Source organism: Podarcis gaigeae, assembly GCF_964106915.1.
Source record: "Podarcis gaigeae genome assembly, chromosome: 1".
Taxonomy (NCBI): Eukaryota; Metazoa; Chordata; class Lepidosauria; order Squamata; family Lacertidae; genus Podarcis; species Podarcis gaigeae.
This window is the reverse complement of record NC_139678.1, coordinates 75,977,761-76,001,363: the sequence shown is the minus strand read 5'-3', so window position 1 is coordinate 76,001,363 and position 23,603 is coordinate 75,977,761. Positions and strand designations below refer to the sequence as shown.

The 23,603-nt window shown below is 40.4% G+C and overlaps 1 protein-coding gene across 1 annotated transcript in view; it reads left to right on the top strand.

Annotated features, from left to right (window-relative positions):
* The window catches only part of LOC310852224 (mucin-5B-like), a 61,314-nt gene extending 41,849 nt beyond the window's left edge, over positions 1–19,465 (top strand). The window contains exons 31-49 of the mRNA XM_083755291.1: positions 176–289; positions 1,137–1,402; positions 2,265–2,433; positions 2,999–3,246; positions 3,801–3,984; positions 4,594–4,825; positions 5,590–5,768; positions 6,494–6,563; positions 8,199–8,299; positions 9,230–9,261; positions 10,516–10,693; positions 11,826–11,930; positions 12,970–13,013; positions 15,454–15,576; positions 15,782–15,877; positions 16,388–16,516; positions 16,816–16,867; positions 17,438–17,549; positions 18,790–19,465. Of these exons, the coding sequence (XP_083611417.1) occupies positions 176–289; positions 1,137–1,402; positions 2,265–2,433; positions 2,999–3,246; positions 3,801–3,984; positions 4,594–4,825; positions 5,590–5,768; positions 6,494–6,563; positions 8,199–8,299; positions 9,230–9,261; positions 10,516–10,693; positions 11,826–11,930; positions 12,970–13,013; positions 15,454–15,576; positions 15,782–15,877; positions 16,388–16,516; positions 16,816–16,867; positions 17,438–17,549; positions 18,790–18,964 (2,609 nt within the window). The 3' untranslated portion in view covers positions 18,965–19,465. The remainder of the gene's footprint in view (positions 1–175; positions 290–1,136; positions 1,403–2,264; positions 2,434–2,998; positions 3,247–3,800; positions 3,985–4,593; positions 4,826–5,589; positions 5,769–6,493; positions 6,564–8,198; positions 8,300–9,229; positions 9,262–10,515; positions 10,694–11,825; positions 11,931–12,969; positions 13,014–15,453; positions 15,577–15,781; positions 15,878–16,387; positions 16,517–16,815; positions 16,868–17,437; positions 17,550–18,789) is intronic.
* The last annotated feature ends 4,138 nt before the right edge of the window (positions 19,466–23,603 follow it).

Sequence of the window (23,603 nt, the reverse complement as noted above, 5' to 3'; positions counted from 1 at the left end):
GTAAGTCCGGTTGAGCTCAGTTGGAATTCTGAATTGTTATGCTTCAGTTGGTGCTTTGGAAGTGTACACTGAAGTCTTAAGTATCTACAGTGTTTTGCATCCATTTCCAGCAGTATGTCTTCAAGCAGTATGTAACAACTGTTATACATTTATTTCTTTTCTATTGTGTCTTCAGCAGCAACAAGTACTTCCATACCTTCTACAACAGGAACTACAACAGTCACTTTGAGCAGAACAACTCCATGTTTCTGCCGTGTGCCCGGATTTAGTAAGGGCTTGTTTTCTCCTGGTGAGTTTCTCTTAATGAATTTGAAAAGCAGCTGAAGCAATGTTTTCATTCACGCATTGCTTTGATTGTACATATGCTCAACATACGTCCTTCCTTATACCTACATCAGGATTGTGCACCACTCTCCACAGGGGAGTCTACTTTGGTGCTCTGCTGTATAGTTTGAGGAGGAGCAGAAACCTTTTTACTTACTTTTTACATTTACATTTAAATCATTTTATTAATACTGATTTATCTGGGTTTTTTGTTTGTTTTTTGCAAGTTTGGGGCTGATATTTTCAATGCTTTATTGAATTTATGTATCTGTGTTTTACTCTACACTGCTTTACATGTTTTAACAACCTAGGGAACAAAAGTATTAGCTGAGATGAATTCTGTAATTCTCTCATGCCATACATTCTTTGAACAGTATTGAACCACAGAGATGTCAATAGATCCATCTCTCACCTATCCCCTATCCCCTTTTACAACTGACTCATATTCATGTACATCTACTACTATCTGCCAGCCATTACTTTTAACAGGTGGCCAACATGTCCTTTCACTCCCTAGGATTGTGAGTCACAAGTTATACTTGTATATGATTTACTGGCTAAGGACCAACTGGGGAAAAGGCCTCGGCTGAACCTCTTGCTAATCTCCCATGGTGGTGTGGGGTTGGAGCTTGCCCACTACAAATTACACAATCCAATGCATGCTTTCTCAGACTTGCTGCTGAGAGTTGCACTGCATGTCAGTAGACAAATTCATCTGAACTTTATTTGCATTTTAGAACGTTATGATATGTTTTGTTTTATAATTTTCGTACATGGTGCTTTATGATAAATTCCCTCCTTTTTTAAAATAGGGGAAGTAATATACAATAGAACTGATAGTTCCGGATGCAGTTTTTATGCAGTTTGCAACAGAAGCTGTGAAATTGAGGTGTTCCAGGGACCATGTCCTTCAACAACTCCTTCCCACCCATCAACACCATCAGTTACAACTGCAGGAACCCCACCTTCTTCGTCACCCACTACTGTTGTTCCATCAACCAGAGTATACACCACTGCAGCTGTATCAACCCCCACAACTCCTGTAACAGGTTGTCCTGATATTGATCCACCAAGAAAGGTAATTAGCATTGTTTTCATACATACATTGGGGACAGCTTTTGCTAGCTGATGAGAGGCTATAGCCCTAAACATCAAAAGGGCTCCATGTTGGGGAAAGCTGTTGGCTACCAAATGCCTCTCTCACTCCATTTTCACCCCTCTTAAAAACCATCAAATGAATCCTCTCTTGGTGAACGAGGTGTCTATGTTGAAAAGAAAATCCTGACTACCCCAGGGACTTTTGCCCACAATTCATGCTGTATGAGCACCACTATTTTGGGAGATATGAGGAGCTGCCATGTGAACATGCACTTGGTCACAATCAACTCTCTTGTTATAGATCTTATTTGTGCTATTGATCTCAGTGAAAATGGATGGTGATCTTGATGTTACTGGATTCAAAGTCATTATCCCTGACCACTGGTGGTTGGAACTGGTGGGAACTGGAATCCAACAACTTTGGTTAAGCTACAGGTTGCCTACCCCTGCCACAGAGTCATATATGGAGAAATCTCAAGTCCATTCCAAATGTTCTTGTTTGCCTCACTTTTCTAAAACATAGCAAGCTGGCTTATGTTTTAGAAAGGCAGACTATGGGTCTATCTATCTCACTCCTGTCCTTGTTGACTGCTAATGACTCCTCAGGGTTTCATATAGGAGTCTTCCCTGGGGCTATCTGGAGTTGCTAAGGATTAAACATGGGACCTTTTGCATGCACGCCATGTGCTCTACCATTGAAAAATAGCCTCTCCCCCTAACACCCCATTTTGCCTCCAGATGGGTTTTCCTCTTCCAGTAGGACAGGAACCCTTGGTAGTGGAGATGGTCTCTTTCTAAGAGTATGACACTTGTAGAATATTTTTTCTCTGGTTTCCCTCTAGACCAATGAAACTTGGATGTTTAACAACTGCACTGTGGCAACTTGTGAAGGAAACAACAAAATAGTTCTGAAGCCGCAACCACCTGTAGAGAAGACAGTATGTGTGAGTGGACTCCCACCGATAAAAATAGTAGATAAGGATGGCTGTGTCGAACGCTATGAATGTGAATGTAAGTATAACTGAGCATTCAGAAAAAGTACATATATCTTTATGATATGGAATGAGAGATTAAGATATTTAACTTACAGGACTGTATCATACAAAGCTCAGGGGGTGTAATGTCATGCAGTTGCAATTCCATTTATTGAGGGAGGTGAGACTTTTGAGGGTCTTTCAGGGAAGGCTATGGATTTGCAGAAGCCTAAACCTCTTGTTTCTCTAGCATACTCCTAAAAAAGTCAATGGGTGGCTTTTCATATTTCAATGGAAAGGAGTAAGGGAGAAAATGCTGTGGTTCAACCAATTCCTGCCCTGGCTGTCACTAGTCATCAGGACTCTGGCTATGGCAGTTGTTTCACCACAAAATCTGCACCATCAACATTGCTCTCCTAGAATTCTCTTATTATTCCCACTTTCTAATTGGTGTACCAAACTAGGACCTAGCCCATCAAAGTTAATACAAGCAACAGCATACTAACCAATGATTTCACAGTGTATATTTACTTTGGTTACTCTGGTTTACTCAAGACTACACTCCAGGTGAACCTTATTTGATCTTTTGATTTCTGTTACAGGTATTTGCACTGGTTGGGATGCTAACTATCTGACATTTGATGGCACTTATTACACTTTCTATGACAACTGCACTTACATCTTGGTGAAAGAGATTGTGAATATACATGGAAACCTCAGTGTTTTGCTTGACAATTATTTCTGTGATGTCACTAACAATCAGTCCTGTTCCAGAGCCATCATTGTAAATTACAACTCAATGGAAGTTGTGCTAAGCAGCGAAGTGCATGAAGGAGTGAGAATTAACAAGGTACTGTGTGCCACAGATTTCTCAAACTGTGTCAGCTTCCTACAATAATTATTTTTTACCAAAACAAAAATGTCAAAATGACATTTATAAACCAGCTAATGGGTTGTACAATTTACATAACAGTCATGGCAAAGTGCCTGCTTGAGGAATGCTACTTAATCCCATGATGTAGATTATATTTAGGATTGAGATGCTATTCCTCAAACTGTGCATCTCTATAATGACTACTAAGAAGAAAGCCCCCACTGAGTTTAATGCACTTTACTTCCAGTTAATGGTTATAGAATCAATGACATACGCGCGCACACACACATATATATATACATGTGTGTGTGTGTGTGTGTGTGTGTGTGTTTTCAGTTAAAAACTATGGCTTACTGTTTTTAATTAAATACAATAACACAGTAAAATAATCATTGCAGTATTAAAAGTAGTATAAAAACAGGCAGTTAGGAAATATCAGCATGGCCAGGACTGATTGCCCTCAAGTGCTCTGGAAGACTCTGAATCCTCCAGATTTATATTCTTTTGCATCTTTTGTGCTGCTGTTTCAGATTTTTTTCAACCATGAGCCAGTCAATGGAGATTTCACCAAATATGGTATTTCTGTCACCAGTACTGGAACTGTCATGAGTGTCGAAATCCCTGCACTCCAAGCTTTTATATCTTTCAACGGGCTCACTTTCTCAGTAAAACTCCCCTTTGACCTATTTCAGCATAACACAGAGGGGCAATGTGGTAAGTAAAGGGATCAAAACATCCCCAACCATTCAAATCCTTTTTCACAATGTTATTCCTTCAAAACAAATTTCTTTGCATAGGAAGATGTGGAGCATTAGAAAAGCAATAAAGAAAAATTAACCATTGGTGGGAGGGGCCACAGCTCCATGGCCGAACACATGTGTGTGGTGTTAGACCATCCCAGGTCCAGTTCCTGGTATCTACATCTGAAAGTTCTTGGGATGAAGAAAGAACTGCTGCCCATCAGAGTAGACCTAATTGGGCTTGGTGGACCTATGGTTTGACCAGGCTTCCTCAACCTCGGCCCTCCAGATGTTTTTGGCCTACAACTCCCATGATCCCTAGCTAGCAGAACCAGTGGTCAGGGGTGATGGGAATTGTAATCTCAAAACATCTGGAGAACTGAGGTTGAGGAAGCCTGGGTTTGACTAATATATCCATACTGAAGAGTAGGAAACAGAATATGCATATAAGGTACACTTTATGATAGCAACAATGGCTTTTTCAATTAGGAAGTCCGCTTTGTTATTTCAATGTCATTCAGAGTGACACTAATGTATACTGCATATTCAGCACACTTACGATGCGACCCTTTCTCCCTCCTAGGGGTATGTTCAAATGACAAGACAGATGACTGCCGCCTCCCCAACGGCCATGAAGCTTCCTCTTGCTCAGAAATGGCCAGCTACTGGAAGACCTATGATAAAAACAAGCCCCATTGCTATGGAGTGCCAACAACATCACCTCCGACAACAACACCGCATGAGCCAAGAACGACAACACCAGCACCAACACCCTGCACCACTCCATCTCCTCTGTGTGAGCTGATTGTGAGCGAGTAAGTTCAACACAGCCTTTACAAATGCTTCAGCTGTTAGATCCTGCAGAGCAAGCTATCGTTTGACAACTTTATTTTTTTAAAAAAACCACTTCTGAGGAACACATAGGAACATAAAATCATCACCAAGACATTGTGCACATGACCTCATCTGTCCAGCTTGTGGGCAGGACATAAGCCACTGGTTGACCACAGGACTAGAAAGATAAAGCTTTGGTCTGCTCCAGCAGAGCTTTTCACCTTATATTCTTATGTTTTTATCTACTGCTAGGACATCAGGAATGTTTTCTAGGGATAGATAACACCCTTTTCCTTTATTGTTCTTATATTTCACAGATGATGATGATAATAATAATAATAATAATAATAATAATAATAATAATAATAATAATAAATTTTATTTGTACTCCGCCCTCCCCAGCCGGAGCCAGGCTCAGGGTGGCTAACATCATAAAACTAACACAGTATACAAAGAACATAAGATCCATCCAACAATAAGCATGGCATTGTTTTAGTATCTTCAAGGCATCTCGGCTACCTTATATACCATAAAGAGCTGTAACATTGCAACACTGTAGGATTTTTACTTCCATAGTAATACAAAGCTGTTCTTTCTAGAATTGATATCATTGTGAAATGTACTGTACATATTTGCTAAGAATATTATCCTTTCAGTCGCAGTTTCATACTGAAAATGGGGTGGCAAGGGGACATTGCAATATTTATGAGCCATAGTTCAACCATGTATTCTTTTGTATTTGAAGTGTCTTTGAAGAATGCCATAAGGTTCTGCCTCCCAGAATATACTATGAAGACTGCCTCCTTGAAGCCTGTCAGTCTTCCAATGATTCTGTGCCTTGCTACAATTTGGAGATATATGCTTCCCTCTGCATAGCTAAAGGGGTTTGTACTGACTGGAGGAACATGACGCTAGGAAAATGCCGTAAGTGGAAGACAACGTATTTTCGCTTATCCTAAAGTGAGCAGCAATTTCTCGTAGAGCAATAATAGCTGAGTGAACCAATCAATCAACCATTCAAAACGGTGTCAGCAGATGAATAGTAATCAATGCAAACTGAACAATAGCATGTTCTAACTTCAGTTGCATGTTTGTTTCCCTCAGTCTTTGTCTTTTTTCCACAAGAATTAAGATTTCAGCTTCTGCACTTCATAGTGGATTGAATCCAGAAGGGAAGGGAAGTTGACTTTTGCTAATTGCTCCATCTCCCTGAAGCCCATTGCAACCTCTGAAACTGCTCTAGAGGGTTGGAGGATCCTCCAGATCAACATGGGAGGTGGCACTGCAAAGAGGATGGGGGAACTGGCAAACGTTGCCTCCCTCTCTTTCCACCAACAGGTTCTCTCCACTGGATTAGAATCCATCTGTGGATGTCTGTATTGAATCCATGTTCTCAGCTATGGGTATTTCCATTTGTCAGTCAGGATTGAGCATGCACTGGGGCTTACAACAGTCCTCTGGGTGTGGGTGTGCCTTGCCTTGGCAAACGCCACTCCTTCATTCAATCTGATGCCAACCATAGATGCTTTATGTGATTTTTTTAAAAAGCTAATGGGAAAAACATAATATGACAACATGTAATACATAGTTCTGCCTCATGTTGGAGTCATTCTGCTTTTTAATGACACATTTTATTCTTTTATATACAGCATACCACTGCCCCAAAGACAAGGTGTACAATGCATGTGGCCCCATTCACCCTGTCACCTGTGATGATGGGTATGTATTAACTAAATAATTAGCTCTCTGAATGCTAATGGCTGCACTTTTGTATCTTTGAATAAGAGACAAATATGAAATATGTATATGACTTGCTAGAAAATGGTGAATGTATAAAGGTCATATCAAGATCTTTATATGAAGATCTTTAATTAGTATCGTCCCAAGTATGGCAGCAGCGGATAGTTGATGTGTTAATGATTAGGGGAATGTTGCATTAATTAATAGGATTTGTTTAAAAAAATGCATTATTATCTATTTATATGGTCATTAATTCCATGTCAATTCCTCCCCAAATAATTATGATTGCCAGCTTCAGGTTTTTAACCCTGGTTAAACTGCATTCTTTGCTGGTAGATACTTTAAACCTGCCAGAGCCTGAGCAGTTCCCACCACAGAAGTCCCTGCCTTGGTCTTTCAACTCTACTCATTTTACAAGGATGTTTTCAAGATCCAGTCAGTCCTCCAGGGCACCATAAACCTTTTCAGGTTCTCCAGGCCCTATCCCTATGGCTAATCCAGGGCATGGTAATTCTAATGTTTGGTGCTAAACACGTCTACCCTGGAATCACATACTTGCTTGTACTCTGCACAAATTAATGAGGCAAGAGTACAAATACTGTACAGTATAGGCCACATAAATGGATTAGCATGCTTACCTGATACCATAAATCATGGTAATGTTGAATAGTTATTCTAGCTTTAACTCTCTCTATTCAGCTTGGTTACCTTAAGTCAAGGGTGTTAAAAGGTGGGGTCCGTCCCAAATTAAGTAAAGCAGAGCAGGTGACAAGAGTTTAAAGCCAGGATAACTATTCCGCATTACCTTGTTCTTAGCTCAAAAATGGGATTCTGTTTCAACCCTGATCCCATGCATAGTGCAATTGGATAGCATTGTACAAGTGGTACCTCGGGTTAAGTACTTAATTCGTTCCGGAGGTCCGTTCTTAACCTGAAACCGCTCTTAACCTGAAGCACCACTTTAGCTAATGGGGCCTCCTGCTGCTGCCGCGCCGCCAGAGCACGATTTCTGTTCTTATCCTTAACCCGAGTTACTATTTCTGGGTTAGCGGAGTTTGTAACCTGAAGCGTATGTAACCCGAAGTACCACTGTAAATAGATTAAGAAAGATCCTTTCAAAGATTTCTTCCTTCTAGTGTAGTGTTTGCAGCTTGAGCACAGTGGCCTGGTAGACTAGCTTTCACTGGTTTAAATTGGGGGTGGAGAAGTGACAGCCCATAGGCCAAATTCAGCCTACAGCACTTTTGACCTGAGTGGTTCAGTGTGCGCTGTTAATCTGCAACCATATGCACACTTACTTGAGAGTAAGTGCCATTGACCTGAAAAACTTATTTCTGAGTAGACATGCAAATTATTGTGCTGACCGGATTCCCAACACACAATTCTTACTCTTAACATAAACTGTTGCAATTAACCTGTTGTCTCTTATTATGCCATCTATAGTGAATGGCTCCAGTATTTATTTACTTCTTAGGAAAGCGCCAATTTTCTTTTGCATTTAAATACTGTAATCCCTTAGAAAAATAGTGTTTTTACGAAAGTGAGCATTGAAGCTATTAAACTGTTTGATTACAGAACTGGAAATAATATTATCTGTTCTTCTTTTCCTTGCAGACCAACCAAAGATACAAGTGAGCATGTTGCTGAAGGATGCTTCTGCCCAGAGGACAAAATCCTCTTCAATACATACACAGATATCTGTGTCAAAACATGTGGTAAGTTTCTCTATTCCTGATTGGCTAATTATGTCAATTTAAACCAAAAGCAGATGCATAATTAAAGGTATTGGAGTTCATCAGCAAATGATTGGCCCTTTACTGGCCAAATTACCAGGAAGGTCAACTCAATTCTATGTTAAACATTTGCTGGGAGATAAAATCCCACAAGTTTTAAAGACAGCAGTCAAATTTCTGTTGGTGGCTGTGACAATAAGAAGTCAGTTAACCACCCAAAACTGGAAGGATTATTTCCAGGGGCTTACCTGAAGCTATTTGCTATTTTGTATATTTGCTAGTTTCTATTTTCTAAGCTGCTGTTACGCTTGTCCTGTATGGTTTATTTCTGGTCTGTTGCCCCTAATAAACAGCTTATGAAGCTCATTAGAGGTGGTATGTGGAAGGGCAATCCTCTACTTATCTGCTCAGAGTTGTGTGCATGTGTATAATTAGGGCCTAAATAACACAAGGGTAACTTTAGCTTTTTCTAACATTGCATGTCTTTCTGTAATTTCAAATTATGTCTGTAAACTCAAAATGAGCAGCTGACCTGCAGGGGGCATGCCACAAGTGGTGAAGAATAGCAGGATGCTATGGCATCCTCAGCATCCATTTCCTTCTATGGTTACACATAAATGCTCCGTTCCATGTGATGAAATTAAGTTTTACTACTATGTGGTTAATACTGTATTGTTATGCCTGTATTTTTATTATACTGCATGGAGGTATGTTTTTAAAGAACAACCCAGGAAGAATCCTGTAAAAATTCAGCATGTGGTGAAATTCTCTGTATAAATTGGTTACCGGTACTTAGCTGGAAAAAGCTGCATAATAATGGCTACAGGAAACTTGTGTTAAAGTTAAGGCAGTTTACATGTTTATGGAATATAAGGGATCTGTATGAATTCTTATGCCTTTATTTATTTCCAGGCTGCGTGGGACCAGACGGATTGCCCAAACCAGTGAGTATTTCACTTGGAAAGATTATGCCTAGACCGTTGCCTATACACAGGCAACATAGAGAATCATCCAGAACTGACAAGAGACTAACAATTGGACCCACTATGACTGCAACACCCTGCACCCCTGCACATACATTCACAAGGCGGCAAACTGTTATTATTAGTGCTAAACTTCTGCTTTACCAGACAAGGGCATCATTTTATATTGTAGTAGGAGTCGGAGATCATTTCAGATTTTAGGAGGGAGGGTAAAGTCATGTGGGGAGGGAGAGAATTCACAATATTTTATTTTATTTTGTTTCTTGCTATTGTTATACACCGTGTGTGTGTGTGTGTGTGTGTGTGTGTGTGTGTGTGTGTTGGTTGGAGAATAACCAAAAGAAAGCAATAGAAGTCATTGAAACTTTTCTTTGTAGCAAAAAGATTTGTAGTTTTGGTATGCATAACTGGCATGTACCAGTAGATCCAGATAATTATTATCAACATGCAGAAATAGTGAGCTGGTCAGAAACATAGAAGTGCTTCTGAAGGAGAAGCAGACATAGTCTGAAATACCAGCCTCTCCTGGGCTCTATAGCTGTCAGATGGATTGTACAGCACACTTTCTAGCCCCCTTTGGATTGAGAGGTACACCAGTTGTCCCCTGAAGCCTTTGAAACATCAGATTAGACACACTAATATTAATGGGCCAAACTTAGTCATGTCCATCAATTTCAATGGGTCTATTCTGAGTAGGACTAACATCTAATGCAACACTTTGTGATCTCAAAGAAAGACTTTGATGGAAGTGATGGAAATTAAAATAGCAGCTGGTAGAGGTTGTGGTCTCCATCGTAAGTACTTTGCTTGGGTTTCAGAAGAAGACCAACAAGACTTTCAGAGGACTCAGAAGGTCATGCCTAAGGCACATATAGAACCAATGCTATATATGTGCATCTCCCTGAAACAGCCTAGAAGGAAATTTAACCTGGTTCAGCATAACTTTCTGTATCTTATAATTTAAGGAAGTCTTTTTATAGCCATTTGTGGGGTGGTGGAAACAATCCTTAAGAAGCACCTTCAAGTTGTATTGTATGGCTCTGGTCCAAAGCTTATTGCACAGTTACCGTAAGTTTGATATTACAGGAAACTTAAGATCAACTAGGTGCTCCTTCTAAAGAAAGCTTAAGGTCTAATCATTGACAAGTAAGCAGATGATGATAGGTTTCATTGCTGCCATACAGTGTTAACTGATTTGCTTTCTTTTTCATATAGCCTGGCTCCTCATGGAAGAGCAACTGTCAAGAGTGTATTTGTGACCCATTGACTGAGAGCGTCCAGTGCAAGCCACAGACCTGTGTATCATCGGAACCACCCAAATGTGAGAAAGAAGGGTTTGTGCCTGTCCCTGTGCTGACACCAAAAGACCCGTGCTGTCCAGAACTTCAATGCAGTACGTATTTGCATGTATTATTTATTGATAGCCAATGCCAATCAATCCAATTCTGCCCTCTGTTGATGAAACAATTTGTGCTATTATGGTTACTGTTGCTTTGATTGAGGAGGAAACACAGACATCCAGACAGCATTACATGTTGGCAGGTAACATCAGTTGCACAATTCTATCCCATCTTAATTATCTCTATAGTAAATAACCACACAGAGCAATCTGTAAAAAAAACAAAAAACAAAAAAATTCTCTTGTCATATGGGGACTGACAGGCAGATAAAGAGTTAAATCTCTGGGTTTGGATGCTTTGCTTTGCTCACCATATAGTCAAAAGAGCTTTACTACAATTAACCTGCAATCCTACATACATTAACTTGGCAGTATGTCCTTCAACCTTAGTAGGAATTTTTGACAGAAATCTGCTTAGGACTGGAGGACTTGTCAGAAACAGGAGATTTGCTAGTCTCCTTTCCCTCCTTTACAATATGATCTGAAGGCAAGCTAAGTCAATTCTGAAATGTATTTATTTATTTAATGCATTTTTAGTCCACCTGTTAGCCAGAAAAAGGCTTGCAGCAAAACTTACAATGATCAGTAATAAGACAGTCCCTGCCCTAGGTCTTGACATATAACAGACCTGGCATGAGAGGGAAAGGAAGCGGGGTGGGGGGGGTGGGGGGGTGGGGAGAGGCATACTCAGACCTTGGATCTTACTGTTCTTTTTAGCCTGGAGGGGTGAAACAAGCTTATTGTGGATGGGTGGGGATTGGCTAGGTCTCCCACTTGCCACGATGGCCAGCTTGGGAGGCAAGGGGAGTAAACTGCTAGCAGCTTTTAATGCCCTGGAGTATGCTGTCCTTCAGCTCTACAATACTAGCGTGTGACGTGTTGGGCGGTGAGTGGGTATGTATGTGTCAAACCTCCTTCAGCTGTTTTTTCTCTGGCTGGTGGGGGAGGTCATGCTGGTCTTCCTTGTGCATACCTACCCCACCCCAGTACGCTCTCGCCCACCAGTCATGATACTGAATAGGATTATTGTCCTAGCACCACAGGAATATTTGCTGGTCTAAACATTTAAGGCTGGGGCGCTAGACTTGCTTCTTCAGCTCTGTTATGTTTTCTGATTATTCCACAGAATGCAATACTACTACCTGCTCCAACGAAAAGAAACCTTGTGAACTTGGATACGAGGCAACCCCAGTCCTGCTTGAAGGAGACTGCTGTGTCAGCTTTCCCTGTAGTAAGTGCTAGCATTCTGACATGTAGAGAGAGAAAGTAGATGAGAGAGATTAAAACATCAAGTTAGGCTGAACCCAGACATAATTTACGTACAGTGGAAGCATTCCACACTCCCCTCCTTAAAACAAACAAACAAAAATGTTGCCATGAAAACATTTTGGAAACTGAAGACACATTCTGGAGTGCAATGTCAAACAGTATGCACTACACTTCAAAGCCACCTTGGACTAGTGTCAGACTAAAAGCTGGAGAAACTCATCTTCAAAACTCCACTAGGCCGCAAAGCTCATTGAGTAACTTTGGGCCAGTCACTGTGTACACAAAATACCTTTAAAGCACATTTGAAACACATTATTTCCTCCAAAAGAACTCTGGCCACTGTAGTTTACCCCTCGTAGTTAAAATTCCTGGCAACCTTTAATAAACCACAGTGCCTAACATTCCCTTAGGGAAAGAACATGTTTCAAATGTGCTTTACAGATTTATCTCTCACCTGAATCCATTTCACAGGATTGTTGTGATGGTAAAAGTTTGTGTTTGTGTATGTATGTGTGTGTGGTGGGAGGGACTACGTACATTGCCTTAAGCTCCTTAGAGGCAAGGTGATATATAAATAATAAGGAGTGGCAATAAATAAATACAGAGAAGGGCAGGCCTTTTAAGAACGCAAAGTGTTCATGTATCTCCTTTCACTTTTGCACAGAAAGGATTATATCCAACAGTCAAGTGAGCAATGAGGTATCACCTTACTCTCCTCTCCCCGCCCCCCAATCTTTTTCAGTTTCCCTGTCAGATAAGTTACCATATTTAAAGCTGGAGTCAGCCAAATGTGGATGTAGATCTCTGGTTGATCTGCACTAGATCAGCAAGGTTACCTGCCTCCCAGCTGTGAAACAATAGCAACATCAAATTGATCCTCCACCCACTTAATTTAGGCAGGTGAAATGAAGAAAGCTTAGAGGGATGAGGATCCAGGAATGGACCTTATAAACATAATTTCCCCACCATATTTTAAAGTAATTGTCTGTTTCTGTTTTCAGCACCAATCCCAGATGTCTGTCTTGTCAATGGAACAGTTTACAGGGTAAGAATGCGAGTTTTATGTCTACATATACTATGTACACAGATTAAAATCCTTCTTTTCTATTGTTCCCTTTTCAGTCGCAGGCAGACTGTAGCAGCAGCAGTAGCAGCAGCCGGACTTTGAAATTAATTTCAAGGGGTACCTGTCAAGTCAAAGCAACGCTGTTTGAGCATGCTTTTGATATATATACTGATTTTCAGACATATTTATTATACCTTTCAACTGTGAAGGTTCTCAAGAGTAGCTAAAAACAACCAAAAAGAAATGTGAAATCGCAGAACCACCAGACAACAATAAGAACGGATGTTAAAACCACATAATATAAAACACCATAAGGTTCTGGGGAGATAAAAGGTGGTTATTTTGGCTTCGTACCAAAAAGACATTGAAGTCAGTGCTAGGTGAGCTTTCCTGAGGAGGGTGTTCCAGAGGAGGAAAATGGCAATGGCACCCACCTGAGAGGAGCTAGAACGGAGTTCCGGCAAGTTCCAGCTGAAAAAAATCCTTGCCTGTCACCCTCACTGGCCATTGGGCATGCTGACTGGGGCTGGGGGAAGTTGGAGCCCAACACCTAGAGGGCCACGGCTTGCAGCTCCCTGCCTAAACCATGCAATGATTTGCATGTGCAAATCTTCACTGACTGCTGTGCTGTTGAGTTGGCTGCATCATCCCAAAAGCAGCCATTTTCCCAGTCACACTGCTGTTTACAAAGTATGCAGCGCTCAGGGAGACTGATGTATCCAGTAGGCCTTCATCACCAGCATAATGTAGATATGCCAGTGAGATGAACAATAACCGGGTTTATTTGGGGTTTTTGCCGTTTTTGGCCTGTGACATCTTGGAACTGCTCTCCAGAACACAGGCCTCAAAACGGGCTCAGTTCCAATTTCCCCCTCAAGAAACCCTTTCACCTTTTGGCCACTAGGGGGCCAAAAATAAACTTACTGTACTGTTTTATTGGCTTTTTTATGATTATGACCGTTTAAAATGTTCCTTCGTAAGCCGCTTTGAGCACTCTAGTAGGTTCGGGAAGGTGCAAGATAAAATGTAAACTTTAAAGTTATGAATTTGAACTTGAGGCCATATTAGAATACTACAGAGGGTGGGGGAGGGTGGGACTTCCCAAGCAAGCATTTTTTGAGTAAAAGTGCAAATCATACTAAATTATTTAAAACACCTACACTTAAGTGTCCAGACAGGGAAGTTTTTAAATGGCCATTTCAAATGGACACCTGCTTCATTAACTATGGAAAATGTTTGACAATGGGCAGATACTTCTGCCAGATGAAAAGCAATTCATTGAGGCAACTCAAGCCACTGTTTTCTGCCTTCTAATAATGGGTAGTTTTGGGATGCATTTAGACAGGAGCTTAATATTAGAAATGGGTTGTTGAGATATCACAAATGGGTCATTGGCAACATTTTTTTAACCTAGCAGAGTTTCTCTGGAAAAAGTAAATCTGAATTAAAGATGGGGGGAATACGGGTTGATATGTTGATAACAATGTCATGTGGATCCTGTGTACAGCTGCACAATATATAAATATATCATCCAAAACTGGCTTGAAATCCATATCATGATATTGTTTCATAATTTTTGACCTCGTAATATATCATGAATCATGATATGTGTGTGCTGCTTCACAATCATATTTTTCTTGGGTTGCATTGTGACTATATCAACATTTCCCACAGTAAACATCTCACGTGTGAAAGTCAGAACCACATTACAAAATACTCAAGGAAGCATGCCAAGGAATGGCCACTGCAAGTTTAGGTTAGGGTTGCCAGTTAGGTTAGGGTTGCCAGATATCTAGAAGAACACCTGACCTGCTCTGGTGCAGCAGCTTGACTTTCAAAAATTAACAGCAGCTTGACTTTAGAAAATTAACAGCTGAAACTTTTCACAGCGTGGAAATTAGAGAGATAAGAAGGTATAATGTTCATTTCCATGCTGTGAAAAGTTTCAGCTGTTAATTTTCACATGGCTGTTAAACACAGCAGCTGAGATTGGTTAAGAAGCTGGCAACCCTATTAGACATATATTTCTTCTTACACTTTACATGTTTACTTAGGAAAATGCAAATATAATATTGGTGTAACCATGGCAAACACAGCTGCAGTATAAAACAGGAAATAATACTCAGTTTAAAAATCAAGGATGTTTCCACCGAAGTATCTTGGATACTTAGAAACGTGGCTTCAAATATTTGCTCATTTCTGAATCCACTTGGTGGCCTTGGGTATGTTGCTATCATTCATCATTTTTCTGTTCCCTGATTGCTTATTTAGAATGGAGTTCTTATAATGTGAAATAAAAGCAAGAGTTGAAAACATTTTGTATGTTAGAAATCTTTAAAAAGAATTTGATATTTGGTTCACAAAGTTGCTTTATACACTCTGTTTATAAATACAATTGCTATTCTTTGTCTTTTCCCAGGCTGAAATGCCTGTTCCTAGCAAGCCATGTGAAACATGTGTCTGCAGCTCTGAAAAGGACCCAGACTCCAATACAAATCTTGTAAAATGTCAACCAGTTACATGTGATAAGGATTGCCAAGAGGTAAGCACAAATCTTTATTTCCCCTATTACTGCTTCTTTCCCAACAGAACAATCCTAACTTATGTCTGTACACAAGTAAGTGCTATTGAATTCAGTGGGTCTTTTCCCAAGGTAAGTGGGGTTAGGTTTGCTGCCTTAACCATTGCAGGTGGCTGCTTCTTCCACATGTATCATTCATGGTTACTTTTTCCTGTCTTCCAAACAGGGTTACGAGTACCAGGTAGAAGCTGGGGAGTGTTGTGGAAAGTGTGTCCAGAATGCATGCGTAATCAACATGAATGAAACCACTGAGATACTACAGGTAATTAATTATGTATTCTCACTCTTCTTCTACTTTCTTTACCCAACTGACAATGATGATTGTAGGCGTTCTCAAGCATACTTTTTGCTCATTCTTGGCCTTCTTTTCAAATTGGGTCACATGAATTTAGAGAAGAAAAGTCTACACTGCATACACAAATGAACACTGAACAATATATTTATGATGTATTGGATTTGGATGCCAGGTGATGCATGTTCAAATGTCGTCTTGGTAATGTGGCAATATATCTCACATGCAATATCTCTCACATGCAAAGCCAAAGCCCACTTACCTGCGTCTAAGAAAAAAAAGACCAATTTCCAACAAGTGTGTTTAGGATTATAACTACAGAGTTGCTATGGAAAATGAGGGTTAGAATAAATTGTGACATGTCCTGAACCAATGAGATGTGATTGTGGGGAGTGGTAATCTAGCTAATTTTAGCGTATATTTGGTATGCTAAAACTTGCAAACAAAACGAATAATGCTATGTTTTATTCATGACAACAGCCTGGTGATATTTGGCCACCAGGAGGAAATAACTGCAGCTACTACGAATGTGAGCAAATGAATGATACATTCATTCTGGTCCAATCTAAAAGGAAATGTCCCATCATTCATCCAGAGGAGTGTGAATCTGTAAGTTTTCTTTTCCCCATTCTTAATTTATAATCATTTCTGCTCTAATTATGTTAAAGCTCAGACAATAAGTTCTCAAGACGTTTTTGAGTAAGATATCATGTGCAATCACTGTCACCAGTTTTAAAATAATAAACAATACTTGTTTGTCAGACTTATCCTGGACAATGGATATAGGGACACTTGGGGGGTCTGTAAGGGCACAGTGCAAATCCAGTACTAGAAAGTTCCCACTTTTGCATGCAGCAGTAGTGTTTTGTTTTTTAAAACAACAACAACCTTCTTTTCCTGTTCTATAGCATGAACTTGAACTGACTCCTGATGGCTGCTGTGAAACATGTAAACCTAAAAGTAAGTGAAGTTTTTGCTTACCTTGTTGATTACTAGGGCATTTTACAACAAATGACTGAACAATACTGTGCCTAGGTCCAGCTTAACTCTATTTAGATTAAGAACCATCTCCTGTTATCTAACCTTCATATATTGTTTGAGATGGAGAGAAGCCTCTTCTGAAACCTGCAGCTGTAGTTTGTCCTACTTATTTTTGCTGAAAGTCTTGTTTTGCACTGAGTCTTCATAAGAACATAAGATGAGTCTGTTGGATCAAGCTTATGGCCTATCTAGTCCCGCAGCCTTTTCTCACAGTAGCCAATCAGATGCCTGAGGCAAGCAGTACAGCAAGCAAGTAGCAAACTATGGTTGCTTTGAAAAACAGACCTACCTACAAGAAAATTTCTATAAATAGCATTTAGCAGAATGCTATCTATTACTAAACACCTAAATTAAGCCTACTCTTTGATGCCATATGTCTATATGCCTCATTTGTTCTGTAGCTCATCTGTAGCCAGAGGTAGAAATCCACATCAGTGAACATTATGACATATTTATTGATTCCCCCCCACACACCTCTTTTTCTTTCAGCAAATGACTGCAAGGTTCACAAGAACCAAACTCTTATACGTCAGAGTGAATGCATATCTTCTGAAGTTGTGGAACTGACCTACTGTGAAGGGGCTTGTCCTAGCTCTTCAAAGTAAGTGACAAAAAAGTCCTATCCATTTATCCACTTCATTTTGGGATATTCAAATCATACCAAGCAGAAAATTCCAAAGGTCCTCACAGTGAACATCATATGCATTTTGAAGCAGGAGCACTCTCAGCTCTTGTATGTGAATACACCAGTACGCTGATTATATTCTGTCATTATGACAATGTACACAGAACCCTAATTTTTTAAGGGTGCTGGAAATAGTAGCTCTGGGAGGGGAATATAAACCAACCCCAGGATTGCTTTTTGGGATGAAAATTTGCTTTAAATGGTGTGTATGTAGCATTATTTCCCTTCAGCTTGCTGCTTGGGCTCTCAAAATTGCATTGTGTCCCTAATATAAAAAACCAGGGGAGAAATCCAGTGTCACAGCACTGTCATCCTGGTTCTACACTTTACACAACTATATAAAGGAGAAATGTTGTTGTATTCTTTATTATTATTATTTTTACATTTGGGACAAACTGTACTAATTTTAGTGTGCTCTATTCAAAATATTAGAAGCAAAATGAATATACAACAGTCTTTTAATCGTTCTTATTAAACAACAGACAAGTTGTAAGTGGGTTGGATCACTATTCCAATTTAGACACTGCAGCATTCAGGTGCATTAATTTCAAGCACCCAGACTCACAAAGTATCTTGTTTCCATGTACTTGGTTCCCTGATTTTCCATCTACCCATGTGGCAGAACTAGAGAATCCTGATCTGTGCACAGATTATTCAATCTATGTATAGGAACATTGGTGTGTTCCTACAGGAATATTGGAGGTGCAATCCCAATCCATAACACACTTTTATTTCCCCAGATCTGTTTCCTTTCCCATATTCTGGTTTGGAAGTAAAACTTGAATCACGTGAAAGGAAAGTGTTTTATGTAGACGTAGCCTTTTGCATCCCCACTCCTCCACACCTCATGTTGCTTTGGTTCCTCCCTTGATTTGGTAGCATGTTCAGGACCAAATTGCTCATGAAACAAAAGCTATAGATAGAAGCTTTGAAAGCAAATACATTTCTTTAAAATCAGCACTTTACCTAAGCCTGTTTTGATAGGCAAAAACCTCCTGTTTTGATAGGCAAAAACCTCCTGCTCTTAAATCCAATCATTGGGATTTGGTAAATCTAAGCTAGGAATAGTGATATCTAGCAGTCAGCCTAGACTGCTAAATGTGGCAGAGTCACATTTTCAGGAAAACTTCTAATCTAATATATTTCACTTGGACAGGTATTCCAGTGAAGCAAATGCAATGCAGCGTGAGTGTACCTGCTGCCAGGAGCTCAAGAGCCATAGGAGAAAGGTGACCTTGACATGCCAGGATGGCAGAAGCATTGACTATGACTACATCTACGTGGACGAGTGTCAGTGCATGACTGCATGCATTCCACAATCCAAAATTTAGCTAAAGGAAGAGAAAAAGTAGTGAATTTGCATTCGTCACAGGAAAAAGAACCCAACATGTTCCAAAGCAGCTAAAACCAGTCGTCATCTAAATGCTACTTCATGTCTCTCACTATGTCCCTGAAAAGGTCAATAGTAGCCTTTTTCTTGGTCAGCTGCCTAACCAAATTAATGTTCTATTTCCTGCATGATCATTTTTGGTCATTTTGGCTAGCTATTTACAAAAACAAGTGCATTTAGAAAAGCCTCCAAGGATCCCTATAAATATAATAAAATGATAGAAATGTATAACATTGTACTGTAGAAAACTAAACTTCTACTTCAAATTTTCTGTGCAATGCTGTTTATTTTTGGCAACTATCTTTTAAATTACTGAGCAACCTTTGCTACAGAAGGAGTGTTTTGTATAGTGTCAGCAGGCATGTGATTTTGACAAAGATAAAGCTGCTTTCCTTTTTACTCTTGTTTCTTAAGATTAATAAAAAATTTAAGCATGTTTCAACTTTGACATCTGCCGATTTCATTCACTGGGCATTGACATCCCTTAAGTCACATCACACAGGGCTATGATTCTGTTGTTTGGGACACCAAAAAGGATGGGGCCCAGTTGTAGTCTCTCAGGATGCTTTTGGGCTTTATATGGATGTTTCTTCTACCCAGTTGCAAAGTGCAAAGCAATAGCTAAATCTTCTTTATTTTAAGCAGCATTTGAAGATTATCATTACATTACAATGTTGTTTTACATTAGTTTTTATGCCATTGTTTTTATACTGTAGAGCAAGGAAACACTGTCCTCTCTACCAGCATGTTAATCTTCACACAGGATTGCAGCCTTTAACAGATTCAGTTTGCTGTTCCCCTGCTGTGAAAGGCAGTAGAATGTTTTGCTGCCTGAGGCACCCCCCCTTTCGCTGAAACTCAGTGAGAGTGGAGATATTCCGCAAGGCCTTGCCATTCATCTTCCCTGCACTTCTTGCACCGCCTGTGAAGAGTGCAGCCACTGTCGCCTGCTGCTCTCCTATCTCCTGTTTAACCTCACCTTCTGCACATCAGGGTTTCCCTGGTCTGCCTCCAGTTGCCTCAGGTGGCAGTGGTGTGAGGGAGGGAGTACAACTTGCCTCCCTTGTGGCTGCTGAAAAACTAAAAAAGGGAAATGCCTTTTCACAGCCACTGCGGCCATCAAGTGACAAGGAGAAGGAAGCTAGCACTGGCAGAAGGAAGGCCTGGAAGAGGCAGAACCATGCACAGCAGCAGCAAAAAAAAAGTGCTGGGGAAGCAGCAGCAGCATTTTCTGTTTTGCCTCAGGTGGCAAAATGACTTTGTCCAGTCCTGTATTCTGGATTCAATATTGTTTCAGGGTATTTTTTCTGATCCACGGGAGAGTGTCAAATACATTCAAAACTGAAAGTATGGAACTCACAAGGAAATGTTTTTTATACTCTGTTCCAAACTGCAGCAATCATCTACCTAGCACTGACCACATGTTCACAGAGAATTTAAAAGCAATATCCACTTCATTAGTCAACAGAAAAAATCTCAGTGGTGTGCAAAGAGTGAAATGCTTTAGGTTAGAAGAAGACAAGATGGAAACCCCATTCTCTAGTTTTTTAACAGTCTTAAGAGGATGGAGAATTGTGGACTTAAAGTACAATTCTAAGAATTATTCCAACTAAACTGAATTTAATTTGCTTCCTAGTGACAGGTGTACATAGGTCTACAGCTTCAATGGGGTTAGAGTGTGCTTGATGCATTGGCCATATGCTTTGTTCAGTTTCCTGGATAGGGAATGGCCAGAATTCTCCGACAGGAGTAAAGACCGATGGAGACTCGAGAGTTGCATATTAATGTGCAGTGTCTATGCACTTTTTAAAGAACAATGGAAAGCCTTCCAAAAGCAGAGAAAGCCCAAATCATATTATTTCATATTCACAGTAAAGATAACAGAAGTACTGTTTTTGGGGGACAGGAGGCGGGCAGGTGTGGAGGATTCCCTGGTCCTGAATGGGGTAACTGTGCCCCTGAAGGACCAGGTGCGCAGCCTGGGAGTCATTTTGGACTCACAGCTGTCCATGGAGGCACAGGTCAAATCTGTATCCAGGGCAGCTGTTTACCAGCTCCATCTGGTACGTAGGCTGAGACCCTATCTGCCTGCAGACTGTGTCGCCAGAGTGGTACATGCTCTGGTTATCTCCCGCTTGGACTACTGCAATGCGCTCTACGTGGGGCTACCTTTGAAGGTGACCCGGAAACTACAACTAATCCAGAATGCGGCAGCTAGACTGGTGACTGGGAGCGGCCGCCGAGACCATATAACACCGGTCTTGAAAGACCTACATTGGCTCCCAGTACGTTTCCGAGCACAATTCAAAGTGTTGGTGCTGACCTTTAAAGCCCTAAATGCCCTCGGTCCAGTATATCTGAAGGAGCGTCTCCTCCCCCATCGTTCTGCCCGGACACTGAGGTCCAGCTCCGAGGGCCTTCTGGCGGTTCCCTCACTGCGAGAGGCCAAGTTACAGGGAACCAGGCAGAGGGCCTTCTCGGTAGTGGCGCCCGCCCTGTGGAATGCCCTCCCATCAGATGTCAAAGCGATAAACAACTACCTGACATTCAGAAGACATCTGAAGGCAGCCCTGTTCAGGGAAGTTTTTAATATGTGACATTTTAGTGTATTTTTCATCTCTGTTGGAAGCCGCCCAGAGTGGCTGGGGAAACCCAGCCAGATGGGCGGGGTACAAATAATAAATTGTTGTTGTTGTTGTTGTTGTTGTTGTTGTTGTTGTTGTTGTTGTTATTATTATTATTATTATTATTATTATTATTATTATTATTATTATATTCTGATCCACTTTCTCTTTTAACCAATGGTACAAAATCAGCATTCTTCCTGAAAGCCTCAAAGCAACAAAAGTTGCTATGTTCTAGCATCCTGTATCTCTGAATCGAAGGGTGTTTTTATGGAGATCCAGACACACTAGAGCCCTTGTTGCGGCCATGTTGTTCACTTACAGCCAACTGTGTTGCAACGCTATATTAATTAAGTTCTCCCGATTTTCTCAGCTGGTGTAACGATTATATTCAGTGAGTGGTGGTGACAGCAGCAAGCCTTCAATTTGAAAGCACAATTCTGGTGCCTTTGACTGAGCTAATTGGTTACGATGTTCATTTAATATAAGGAAAGCATGAGGATTCATGTTTCCTTGCCTAGCTTATAATGAAACATGCAGGCCTCGAAATGACATCTAGATTACATTACAGGAGGCGATACCCTGAGGTCAACAACAAGGAACACGGCTCTTTTGCCTCTATGCTGAGCAACACTGCTCAAATCTTAAGTGTCACATAAAACAATCTCCTACTTCTTTTGAAGTAAAACACACCCATGAGAGATAACGGGAACCTTTTTGAGTTCATTTTCTGCATTTTGAAATTATTTTCATCAAAGAATTAGAAAAACATTAACACAGAACTTAATACTTAACCCAACTGGCTTATTTTGTATTTTTTAAAAAGAAGCTGCAAGAGTCATTAAGATGTCAAAGACCAGGGCCATAGCTAGGGCATGGCAAGGTGGGCCCCTGCCAGGGGTGAAGATGTTTGGGGGGCGCAAAAATATGTCCATAAATATAAATATTGATTATTGCCTCTTAAGAAATGGTTTTAGAGAGTGACTTGAATGGGTGGAGGGGTGGGTGGAGGAGAGGCGGAAGAGCTAACCTGTCCATGGCTAAGGGGCGCAATCTGGAGGGTTCTGCCAGGGCACAAGATCACCTAGCTATGGCTATGCAAAAGCCTTCCAAGTTAGTAATTATGCTTCAAGGCATAATCAGATTTATCACTTCAGTTACCAAAAACATTCACTCACCTCATCAAGAATATTCACTGAGAACTTTTTTCTTTTAGTTTCAACCTATGGCACCCTAGGCTATTATTTTTCCTGTGTAGAAATTGTTTCAATTCAATTTACAGCAGAGGAATATCGGGTAACATGAAGGGAAACATTACCATTTTGGAATGCAGTGGAGATGACTGAGGGGGGGGAAAGCTTAGGAAGAGTTCTGCTGGATTACACCAAAGGCCTTTCCAGTCCAGAATCCTGTTTTCCACTGAGCCCATACAAACGCCCTTGAGAAGTTAGTCACCATACTGCTCACCCCTACTAACTCTATACTGCTTATAAGCCTATTACCAAAGATCCCAATACTAATCATTGAGTAGCTCTACTTTCCACATCCCTCTAGTTAGAGATCAATTTATTTCCAAAACTTTGAATACTGCTACTTAAAACAATTCCTGATCCATAACAGAACCTCTTCTGTTATTTCCAGATTCTGTGCTGAATTCTGTCCATTCAATTTTCCCCCTTCTCATTTTTGGAACTTGTTATTGAAGGAAAAACAAGTCACTATTGATTACCTAAAAGTAAAAAAAAAAAATGGAAGTATAATTTATGGACTCCCTTACGAAAGTAGCTACTTTCCCCTTCCTCCTTATTTTGCTTCAAAAGATGGCAAACTCTTGTGGTCCAGGGAATACCAGAAAGCCATTTAAGCATCATTTGCATTGCGCCGCTATTAATCTTGACATGATATTGTGCCATTTACTGGAACCACTTTAGGCTTGATTAGAGCAAAACAATATGC